The sequence below is a fragment of the Alligator sinensis genome, unplaced genomic scaffold (genome assembly GCF_000455745.1).
Source record: "Alligator sinensis unplaced genomic scaffold, ASM45574v1 scaffold28_1, whole genome shotgun sequence".
NCBI classification, from domain to species: domain Eukaryota; kingdom Metazoa; phylum Chordata; order Crocodylia; family Alligatoridae; genus Alligator; species Alligator sinensis.
Genome location: NW_005842133.1, coordinates 1,137,923 through 1,150,063, shown reverse-complemented (window position 1 = coordinate 1,150,063; position 12,141 = coordinate 1,137,923). Strand labels below are relative to the sequence as shown.

Below are 12,141 nucleotides of genomic sequence, written 5' to 3'. Positions count from 1 at the left end.
AGGAATGCAACTAAACAGTTCTGCACCTGCACATGTTCTGCTGACTCCAAAAGAAAGCACTGGTTTTGCATATATCTGGCCAAGAAGGGGTGCACCTCTTTGAAAGAGATGGGCCTGTTTCACTATGTCCCACCCTTTCCCCCAACACCACTTCAAACTGTTGCCCACATCTTTCATCCCTATGTTTCTTTCCTTTACTCAGTAAAGGTGCTGGTTTCAACATCATACCCCTGCATTATCTCAACACCACAAAAGAATGGCTATTGCGGGCTCTATCAGCTTTCTGTGGCCTGTTCAATCGCCACAACACAGCGGTCTGCTAGCAATTCGATCATTAAGTAAGCAGTGTTTATCCACTGGAAAGCTAACGCCACATTTCCTGTTAAATGCTCTTTTCTTCTAATGTTTTCACTCTAATTTTTTGTGTGTACGCAAGCAAGTTCTACCTGCATTGCCTACATATTTGGTGAAGGAAGACCAAGGGACCACTGTTGCTGCTGTTAAAGTCAGCAGTGATTACAGGTCAGACGTGGACCAAACATTGCCTCTCACAGAAGCCTCTGTCTCAGATGGACTAAATTCATGTTGTTCATTAATGTTGCAGCTCAATTATTATAATCCCTTGATTAGCAGTAAATTCTGATTTTCATATAAAATCCAGCTGCCAGCAAAACAGGAGCTGATTTTGGTTTTATTACTGGTATTACAGAGTCCTCCTTCTGTATGCACAGTTAAACATCATCATACCATATTAAAGAACAACCAATGCCAACCACCCAGGAAGGGTTCCAGCCAGCCACTATCTTCTGTATCTGGATTAAAGTCACTGCACTCCTCTGATGAATCCTATTATACTAATCCACTCTGATTCCATCAGTCATCGTAAGATACTCGGCATTAGTCACAAGGGTTCCCATCATGGGCTAATTAAACATTATCCATGTCCATTCAAACACTGAAGTTAACCAAGGACAAAAGTCCTTCACAATGTAACTGATGTCCATATCATTCAGCTGAAACATTGCATACATCTATTATATACAGGGTCTTTCTAGCTACCAGGATTCCCGTGATTACCTGTAAGAACTGGAGATGTCACTTATTTCTTCTCTCCTCATGCCTATCTATCCCCTCCTGCTTTTTGCTATTTTTATATTATGGTATAGGCACCCCCTATGGAAATCTACTGGTGAATTTCTTAGTAAGGAGAAATTCTGAAGGTACTGCGTCTTGTACTTTAATGGCAACTGTGCCTTGCTATTTTCTCATTTTTTCCCTGTCTACATCTGCCCTGGAAAAAACGCCTGTACTGATTAAAAAAAACAAAAAACACAAAACTTTGAAAACACAAGTATTCATATACATGCAAATATATATCCCTTCAACCTAAGTTAGCATAGGATGTTTTCAATTTAATGCATCTCTTGTTTATCCCACCCCGGCATTTTGAGAGAGACATTTGGATAATAATAGTTATTTAACAAGACTCTAAGTAGTATCTACCTCTTCTACATTTCAGCTCCACTTATCCTAGCCCATTGGTGAGTCTTATCTGCTACAAATTCTATAGTTCGGTGCTAGAAAAAAGGGGGCTAAAACATGATAAGTGGAAGCACTTCCATTTTCTGTGATCTTTTTCTCAGAACTACAGAAAAGTAAGACTAAGACTGCAGATGCACAGCACAATTATTGAGTAACATACCCCTTTTATCTTGAAGTAAATTTATTCCATAATAAGAAGCAGACACATGACCAGCTTTCCAAGGCCAGCTGCCCACAGTAGCTGTTATTATGGCACTTGGATGACAGTATAGCCAATTTGTAGTGAGCAAATGACCAACCTGGGATGAAATCAGAGCTGACCTTAGGGAAAATGGTGCCCTGGGTGAACTTGTATTTTGGCACCTCTTCCCTCCCTCCCAAGTTAGTGCTGCTGCTGCTGCAAGCAGAAGCAGTGAGGCAGGGGTATGGGATGCAGTCCAGCATGGAAGCAGAGTGCATGGTGTGCTTGAGTGCATGGCACGGTGTGCCAGGAAGGTGGGCAAGCAGAAGTCAGAGCCACCTCACACACACGTGCCCAGCTTGGCTTCTCCTGAGCAGCGGCTGGAGGCAGGGGGTGGGCTGGGCTGGGCACCTCTCCCCCTGCCTGGGGTGGAGATTGGCCAGGGTAGGGCAAGGGGAGGGCAATGCTGTGAGCATGAACTGCTTACATGTGTTTGTGCATTTGGCACCCCCTGACCATGATGCCCTGGGCAGTTGCCCACTCTGCCCACCCCTCAGGCTGCCTCTGGATGAAACTGAATACATACATTATGCTCCAAGTAGTAACTTGTTTGTAAGATAAGGGCCAAAGTTATTACATATTTTTCAAGGGCTACCTTTACCCTGGATTTGAGTGATAAACTCTGTAGTATGGCTATGTCACGTGTCCATTCTACGTTTGGTACATAGTGAAGTGAAGTTATTAGGTAGCAAATGTGTGTGTGCTGCACATATTCACATTCTAACTCCCATCAGGAAAATGCCCGTACATCACTTAGAAACAAAAAACTGGAAGGGACCTCTGCCACCCTACCCTCCCGTCTGTTCATTCTGTTTCTAATAAAAAACACTGGGCCTGAACCCAATTCCACTGAAGTCAATCACGCCATTTCTGAATTGCTTCATTAAGAGCATGCCTGGATTCCTACACTTAGAAACAGTTCTATTTCCTCAAACAATGAAATATTTTATGCCATTTATTACACTTCAGGAAACAGCCATTTAATTGTTCAGACAGCTGGAACATGGGCCATACTTTACCAAGATAAGATAAATTAATCAAACTTATTCTAATCAGCCATCAAATCATAAAGAAGTTAAATTTTTAAAGTTTAACTTTTATGAACTAACTAGTTAACCATTAGCCAGAGCACGTCTAATCTCTAAGCCAGACACATGCAGTTAAGGTGCGATGAACAGCTGCCGCTTAAATATTCAAGTGACATGGGATTAGGAGTGGGGCTTTCCCACTGATTTATTAATCATTAGTATAATAAAAGAAAGGTCACTGGAGAATGGCATGTCAGAATAATATTCTCCTGATTTGGAACTAAATGTCTCATTGCAGTAGGACATTGTTGTCCTGTCAGCTTTCTATTCACTTGACATCACCTTCCAAGTATACCACTGAGTTAAATCTCCCTGGGGATATTGTGACCTTTTGGTTAAAAGCACCATAAGGGTCCTTCAAAACTGGCTACACACGTCTGACTAAACATCACATATTATAATCAGGGCTGATTTCAGTCTAGTTGCAAATACAGAGGCCACATGCATCACTGAAGCAGCCTCACTCTGATGATGCATCACACTGACAAGGCACTAGCCAACATGCTGTAGAAATATCAATAAAGAAAAGCTTCAGATCCTGATGAATAAAGAGGATTTATACTGGGGAAGCTTTTCCCCTCTGGAACCCTTGGGGTCTTTTTTCAGCTCATTTGAATCCCATTGTTCAGAAGCCTGAAGCCTGGACTGACTGAACTTTTAACTTTTGAACTTTAAGGGTCAAGTCATTAGATCTCATGCTTAAGGCAAAATGCACCACCAGCCAGGGTCTGTTATATGCAAAAACCACCCATACTTGTTATGCTAGCCAGCACATAGATCAAATTCTGCTATCAAATACAAAGCACGTGGTCCTCTACGGGCAGAACCCTGTGTTATGGGGCTGTCTCTTATCTGCCCTCACCTAATTTTGGAAGCACAGGTGTCCTGCAAGGAGAAGGTGACGGCATACTTTGTGTAGAGACCAGCTATCAGCATGCTTTTTGGTTTCAGATACTCTGAGGTGCACACAACTTCAAACTTCAGTCTGAGCAGTTTAGTCCCCTTATTGTTAAAAAAAAAATAGCAGCACTCTGGTTCTTAATCTGTGCACACTCACACACATATTACAGGCATAAAACAGATACCTCGGTATCTGAGGAGGAGAAAGAAGACAAGGTAATCTGCCTGGCTAGCTTCAGTGCTTCTATCCTCATTGCAGCAAACTCTAACTCCTCCTGTCAGTAGTTTGGTTGTGAACAATTCACAGAAAAATGGGTTAAAAACACGATGTAACCATTTTACACATTCAAAAAATGAATGTCATATTTCAACATAGCATGAGGACAAGTCTTGGATGACACACACATGCAGTGTCCCTTTCAGAATTCAAACATCAGCAAAACACAAAACCAGGTTTACAGTTAGCTTTGATATGGTTCTATCTAGAAACACCTCCACCAGGGGCCAAACATTACACGCTTTTGGGTACAAGAATATTTTCCAAAATGAAATTAGCTATAGGACTTTTTTTTTAATGGATTTATTACTTCTTCCTTTCATTAGTCACTATATGTTCGTTTACAGCAGCAATTGCAACATTAATCAGCAGTTTTGAATGTAAATTTTGGAATTATTTTGGAAAATCTGCCATGATGCACACAGATTTGCTCTCAAAAGCTATTTCCTTTCTTTGGAAGAAAGCAGGCAAATTACATACTAAGCACAATTAATAGGAAAAAATGCCTGACTGCAATCTCCACTAAGCAGAATTAGGTCCTAAAACAACTGTCTCTGTGTTTTTTGATATATTGACTAAAGTAAGGTATATGACATCTTAAACTCTCCATCATGAGTCCTGTGTTCAAATTTCTGAGCTTTTTCTTTTTTTAAATAAAATGTTTTATGGAAATGCATATAATTAGTAAGATCATGTTGCCGAGATAAAGATGCTAACGTTCCTGAACTAACATTTGTATTCTATTTTATTCACCGACAGGTTTATATTAATATCTCACTCCCTCTTAAACCTTTCTGCAAGGCAAAAGGAACTCTGGAAATTGCTTGAAACTTAGTAAGTTTTTGTAAGTTTAGGAAATGTGTTCTCTACTGATGTTAGACAAACTTAAAGGAACACTAACATTTACACTTTTGCTACAAACCTGAAGTTTCTGAGCAAATACTGGGGGATTCTTTTCTGCTAAATCAGGGTCTAGATATTCAGGCTGATTGCTTAATGAAGTTTGCTGGGATATCCTATTGAGAAGAGCATCAGCAGAGACAAAGGAGTCCTCAGGAGAAGTCTAAAGGGTAAGGAGGATATAGAACAAATCAGAGGTTGTCAACATGTTTTCAGGCTGAAAACCATACACCTGCCTTGGTTTTGTTTTCTTTTGGTCGCAGATAACTGATGAGCAAATACAGACAAAATTGAACAAGGGTCCAGTCATATTCCCGCAAAATTGAGGAGTGAAATAAGTGATGTCAAAACCTCTAAAGCAGTGATTCTCAACCAGGGTAACAGCAGATTCTTTGAGGGGTCTGCCACAAAGTGCAAGGAGATAAGCAGATAAGGGCAGGCTTACACTTGTTCCTGCCTTGCTGATATGACACCCCCCCCCCCCCCACCCACCTCCTGGCTGCCCTGCAAGGAGGTAAGCAATGTAATACAGAGATTTGTTTTTAAAATTGGGTTCCAATCAATTCACAGATGTTATGGAGAGTGCCTCAGATGCAAAAAAGGTTGAGAACCACTGCTCTAAAGCAATAGGTCTCAGACTGTGGTTTACTGACCATATCTTGGTACCAGGCAGTCATCACAGTCTGTCTGTCTTCAAGCAGTGAAACTTTCTGAAAGCCGTAGCTCAATCAGGGACTCTTCAAAGAGTTCCAGAGGCTTGTTTGATTAACTGAACTGAAAAAAACTACCACCATTAAACTTTTTGAACATACTACAGTGTTTTTGCATGTTTCTTTAGCATAAATTTAGCAAGAGCCAAAATTGCAGGTGACTCCAAGCCTGAAAGCTATCAACAGGGGTCAGAATCACGCTGTTACTGTTAACAGTAACTTTTCAGACCACAGCAGGGTAGCCCATCAAATGCTGCTATAACCAGTGAAAATTAAGCATCTTTATCAAGGGGAGACCAAAGCCACTGAACTGAATTTTTGCCTGGCACCAAAATGTGGATACACTTTCTGCACTGGAACCTTATGTGTAATTAACAGTAATTATATGCACGTTCTAGCTGAAGAATCTGCAGGTTTTCCCTTTCAAAATTGAGGACTGGTGTCATAGGAAAATGTTTCCATCACTCTTCTTGCAATTACTTACTATTTCAATGGTCTCTGAAGCTGTTCCTAGGGTCATGGGCTCCAAGTCTTTCTGTTTAGATTTGTCAGGTGCTTGTAAGTGTGTCTCTTGGCTAGCAGTCAGGGCACGAGAAGCTGGATGCTGGATTTTCATTCCAGAGGAAAGCTGGGCTTCAGTTTCCTCGAAACTTGACCTGAAATAAGATAGCACAGTGGTTCTCAAACTTTTTTTTTTGCAGACCACTTGAAAATTGCTGAAGGTCTCAGCGGACCACTTAAACTTCTTTTTTGTTCTACAAATCAAAGTGTATGACTCATATTTTAATATCAGTAGTCTTACCTTACAAGTACAGGTATTCTCAACTGTTCCGCAGCCTTTCTGCGGACCACCTGAATGGAGCTCGTGGACCAGTAGTGGTCCGCAGACCACAGTTTGAGACCCTCTGAGATAGCATATATATTTTCAGACTGAGTTAGGAGCTCTATGCAAATCAATCAAATGCTGCTACAAATGTAGCAAAACCTTTTTAGTTAAACAGCCACGCTCTCAGACTCATAAAAGCTAGTGTAACATGATACTACTACAATAATTCAATCTTATATCAGTTCTATCTTGCAAGATTTTGAAATATACTTTTCAAAGCCCACTGATTTGAATTTCTGGTTGGCAACTTTGAAATATGTTTCTCAAAGTAATATACAAAAATAATCTGGATAAAATCAGTTCCGGTGGATGAATATCTCATGCACCACCTAATATCTGCTGCGGTTTTGGTTGTAGCTGTGTTGGTCTAAGGACATCGGCAGGCAAGGTTCTTTGAGTCCATGTGATTATCTTTTATTAGACCAACTGAGCAGCTGGAAAAAAATTCTTGGCAAGCTTTCGGACGCAGTCACCCCCCTTCAGGCTGTTCTGAGATTTTATTTTCACTGACAACCTGCCACACGTTTAGCTTCTTTCATTTCTTGGAGTCTCAGGACAGCAGAGACTCCCCATGCCTGAAGAAGGGTGATTGCATCCAAAAGCTTGCCAAGAAATTTTTTTCCATCTACTCAGTTGGTCTAATAAAAGATATCACATCTACTCACTAAATATTTAGGACTTGTCCCTTGTTTCTCATTTCTACATGTATTTATTTATTTATTTACCAAATAACTTTAACCAGAGCCAATGTCATTTGTAAAGGTCAACACAACCCATAATTCTTATCATCATTAGAAAATGGATGAATTGGCCAGAAAACGCAGTTAGTTTAGAAGTGTCAAAACAAGAGTTACAGTCTGGAGATTTTACTTAAACTGAAATGAAACTAACTTTAAACTATAAGAAAAAGCTATAAGCATTGAATCACAATATACATTGACAAGAGCGCTTAGCCTGAGTACAGATTTAGAAGTAATCAGCAAAGCTATGCCACGGAGATACAAGGTTTGAGTCTCCACTCACCGTGCTGCTGACTAGTTTTCCTTATACTACAGACCTCTCACTGACGGGCTGTTTCAAAATAAAGTAGGCAAAAATAAAATACAGGTTTCCCTCGATTTATGCTGTACATGTGTTCCCGGAGAATGGCGCATAAATCGAATTTGCATAAAGTGAACCCACTTTACAATGCAATAAATAGGGATAGGTTCCCATTGCGGTGAGGGAGGGAGGGAGGCTGGGACTAGGGGTGCCACTCCCGGGGCTGCAAAGGCAGTAAACCAGAGGGAACAGAGTGACACTCACCCCAGCCCGAACTGCAGCGGCCCTGAGAGCCAGCTGCCTGCAGCCACTGGGCTGCACCATGCTCCGCCTGTCCCCACTCACCTTGCTCCTGGGCTGTGCTGTGCCCTGGTGCAAGCAGCTGGTGTCGATTGCTCCCGGGGTCACTGCAGCCAGGGCTGGGGTGAGCGGGGCCATGGTCCTTTCCCCACTCCAACAGACTTACCCGCTTGAGCAGGGGAGGCATCTAAGCTGATTGCACGAGAGTGAATTTACCTTGCATATAATGAATTATGAGTCTAAATATGCTCATTGCATAAGAGCAAATTTGTATATAAAGAACATGCATAAATCGAGGGAAACCTGTACAGAAAAAAGCACTGCCCAAAGCATAAATTATTTAACTGTAATCCTTACCCCAACAATCTTTTATAACGAACTATATTTCACTTAAGTGACATACCCTGAACATGGAGTTGTCGAATCAGAAAGTCTGACTGGAGGGGATTTAACTGGACTCTCCTGCTGGGCATCAAACATAAGATACAAAGACTGTTTCTTCTGGGTACTATCATCCTTCAAAAGACAAGAAAGGACATATTAAACAAATTCCCACATTATACCAATTCACAGACTCTAATGACTGACAAACAGCATTTCCATCTGAAGCTCACAATCTAGGGTCTTCAGACTAGTATTTTCTATTTGGTGCTAAAACACAATGTATAATAATACATCATTAAAAGAACACCCTATTTTATAAAAAAAAAAAAGTCACCAGTGAACACACAATTCACTTTTAAAATAGTTTTTCACTGCCATTTGGGATTAATTAGAATTGAGGTACTTCCTAAATTCTGTAACCTGTTCTTTTGGGATAGATCACATGGCACCCACTGACTGAAAGCATCATCAAAAAGTTAATTGGAACTGACTTTCCTTCATCAAATCGAATACCCAAGGGTTTCCCAATGATGGAATGCTTCATTCTTATGAGCACTATAGAGAACTTAGAAATTAATAAGATCCTAAATGTCTATCTAATTACTCAAATAAATATAAGACAAAACAATCTGATGTTTTAAAACCCTGTATTCCCACTTTTTACACCAAGTCTGTGCTTTGAAGAAAAGCACTCATTTCCCATTTCCTTTCACAAAAACATTTAGTCACGGTTTGTGGATTTCCATGTACTGTTTAATAACCCAATAGAGACTGCTCTGGGAATTTTTAACTGGTTTTAATTTGCAAAAAGGGCAACTGAAAATGTATCTCAGATTAAACAGCCTCTACAAGCGTAGGGGCAAACAAAGTGCATACAATTTACCTGACTAAAAGGAACTGTACATACAATCTGCTTCAGGCAGATGTACAGTTAATTCAGTGTGTAGCTGGGAATTGTCCAGATGGCATTACCACATCAGTTCATAATGACTACAGCTTGGAAATAAATGGAAGTGGAAATTCACAAGTGAAAACTTACAGGCACGGAGGAGCCTATTTTCTCCATATATTCTATTTCATATGAGTTGCCATAATCCAGCTCTGCAACAGAAAGAAAAATGTTCCCAGTATATGGGGGGAAATACAGTTTTTGCATATGTGAATGAAATATTAACTACACATTTTTAAGTGTTATTCCTGCCCTGAGGCTTTATTAGTGATGCTTTTCTAACAAGCATGAGAAACAAAATACAACCCCTATAGCAAAAAAAGGCAAAATTTGATCCATGCTATTATGAATTTGCCTGCAAAACTCCTAGTCAATCTGTTTTCTTTGTCCAAGACACACTTTCACATCCAATGTCAATTACTAAAGTAGCAAACCCACTATGTAATTTTCCACTCTTATGGTATCTTAACCATAGCTTATTACAAATCATCAAAAATATTTTTCTTGATAATTATTTCCTGCAGTGAAAGAAGAAAGATTTTGCAAGTTCATGAAAGATCAAATTTGTTCATATGTGAAATTATGCAGATCTTAATGACAAATTATAATTTTGTCACTTGAGATAAAAGATGGATTACAAATCCAGAAATTCACTTGGCGAAAGATAATTAAATAGCATTGCTATTTCAAATTGTTGTTATATAGGGACAGTCTGAGGAATGAGTATTTACAGAGAAGCTTTGTTCTCCCAACCTCTAATAAATGCCTTTACTGCTCTACTATTTCATATCTCTTAATTATTCATAGGAATTAGCCAGCACTGCTTTCAAGTCCTAGTCACACAGGGGAGAACTGATATAGACACATACACAGACAAAGAAACTGCTGACACAGGCAGGAGATAAGTGAAACAAATCTGAGATTAGGGCTTGATCCTGCCAGTGCATGAAAATACCTTACATGAGTAGTCCCACTAAAATCAACAGGTTTATAACATTAAGAAAGGAATTTGGGACCAGACTCTAAGATGCAAAAGATCTCTCTCAGGTTTTGCACCTAAAACCAGTTTACAGTGAAGTTCAGAGAAACAGCACAATGGAAAAGACAGTCTGTTTCCTGGGAATAAAAATTAAGGACTCCCGTTATATAGTTTCCCTATTTAAAAAGGCTTATTTACTCTATTTCAGATTTCTTTTTAATATGCTTCAGGAAAGTACTGAACAACACACGTTTAACTTCATCTCTATACAGTTAACCGTGAGTTAATGGAACTTATACGTGTGCAAAAAGCTTAAACTATGTTGAGAGCTCCTTCCTGAACTGGGATACCTTATGTCAGGAAAACAATCAAAAAGTCAATGGCCTCTTTTCAGCATATCAGTCCAGTGCAAAAACATGGGTAAAAGCATTTTAGTTTCTGCAGACACCCGCACACAGGGCAGTGATATGGCTAACAGCATGTCCAGCCAGCTTTGACTAACCATCCCAAATGACCAGGTACCTTTACATAAAGAGGCCTTCGGCAGAAGTCTAATGCAGGGCTCGGCAATCCCCATCACGTGTGCCAAAGCATGGCACACAAGGTCATTTTACTCAGCATGCCACAGCCGGCCTGTGCTCTGGGCCGGCTGCAGCCGGGAGGCTGTAAACAGCTGCACTGGGCTCTGAGGCATTGGCACTGGATCTGTAGTGGTGGCAGCTGCATGCATGCCTCTGGAAAGATAGCATGAGAGGGGCCTGGGGCAGCACAACCCTGGCCCCTTCCCTGCCATCTGCCCAGGAGCACATGTGCAGCTGTCATCACCACAGAGCCGGTGCTCCAGAGCCTGGTGCAGCTGTTTGCAGCCTGCTGACCATCTACTACACCTTCCCAGAGCCCAGGCCAGCTGTGACAGGCAGCTAGGAGGCTGCAAACAGCTGCACTAGGCGCCAGAGCCCTTAGCCAGGTTCTGTGGTGACATGGCTGCATGCATGCCTGTGGGTGGATGGCAACGGAGGGGACGAGGTTGCACTGCTCCAGTCACCTCCCCTTTTGTCCACCTAGAGCCCTGCATGCACCCACCACCACCACTGAACCAGTGCTGGTGCTCCAGAGCCCAGCACAGCTGTTTGCAGACTCCCAGCTGTCTGCCACAGCTGGCCCAGACACTGGGAAGCTGCAGCTGGTGGCTGGAGGGGCTGCAAACAGCTGCATTGGGCTCTGGAGCCTCTGAACCAGCTCCGTGCTGATGGTGACTGCATGCAAGCTTCAAGGCGCAGGGCAATCTCTCCCCTGCTATCTGCCTGGAGGCACATGTGCAGCTGCTGTCAGCAATGAGGATCAGGCCCCTTGCAGTTTCCACGCGGTCTGCCCCTTCCATGCCAAGTTGATACACAAGTCAGGATTGGGGTGTTTTTGCCACTTCAGCCACGCTGTCACTGGGCGCCATACCAAGTAGACTAGCTGTCAAAACCAATGAGGCTCATTTAAAAAAATAGCAAGTAAGTGTAAATGTCTTAACTGTCTAAAGGAAACAGAAGGAAACTAGTAGGTCTGTGCAAAGCGGTTAGTATTTGCTTCGGATTCGGCCAATTCGGGGGACAGTGATTCAATTTGGTGATTCAAATCACCGTACTGATTCAATTTGGCCAAATCTGATTCAGAGATTCAGCTGCTGCCAAATCTCTGAATCTCTCAACCATCCAGGCCCCTCCTCTGCCCACTCTCCCAGCCTGGCAATGGCTGCCCTGCCCCCACCAGCTCCCGGCACTTTGAAAAAAAAAAGCCCTGGCTCAACGGATGCTGCTGGGCAGGGTGGGGCGATCCCCGCTGGGAGGCTCTTCCACAAGCCCCCTGACCTTCCACCCACTGTCCCATGGCTGCCCTGCCCACCCCAACTCCAGCCCTTTAAGAAAAAAAAAGCCCCAAACTCACCATTCCTGC

At 41.9% G+C, this 12,141-nt stretch overlaps 1 protein-coding gene across 28 annotated transcripts in view; it reads right to left on the bottom strand.

Annotated features, from left to right (window-relative positions):
- TACC2 (transforming acidic coiled-coil containing protein 2) overlaps window positions 1-12,141 on the bottom strand; it is a 231,758-nt gene that overhangs the window by 29,113 nt on the left and 190,504 nt on the right. For 23 of the 28 annotated variants that reach the window (XR_003094403.1, XR_003094406.1, XR_003094404.1 and 20 more), the window contains 5 exons: window positions 9,309-9,370; window positions 8,289-8,401; window positions 6,143-6,314; window positions 4,971-5,111; window positions 3,957-4,046 (listed from right to left, as the gene is read on the bottom strand). Coding sequence is in view for 23 of the 28 variants with exons in the window: in XM_025205922.1 (XP_025061707.1) it covers window positions 3,957-4,046; window positions 4,971-5,111; window positions 6,143-6,314; window positions 8,289-8,401; window positions 9,309-9,370 (578 nt within the window). In the remaining 5 variants the exon portion in view is untranslated. The remainder of the gene's footprint in view (window positions 1-3,956; window positions 4,047-4,970; window positions 5,112-6,142; window positions 6,315-8,288; window positions 8,402-9,308; window positions 9,371-12,141) is intronic. The other 5 variants (XM_025205913.1, XM_025205910.1, XM_025205912.1 and 2 more) reach the window with 2 other exon arrangements.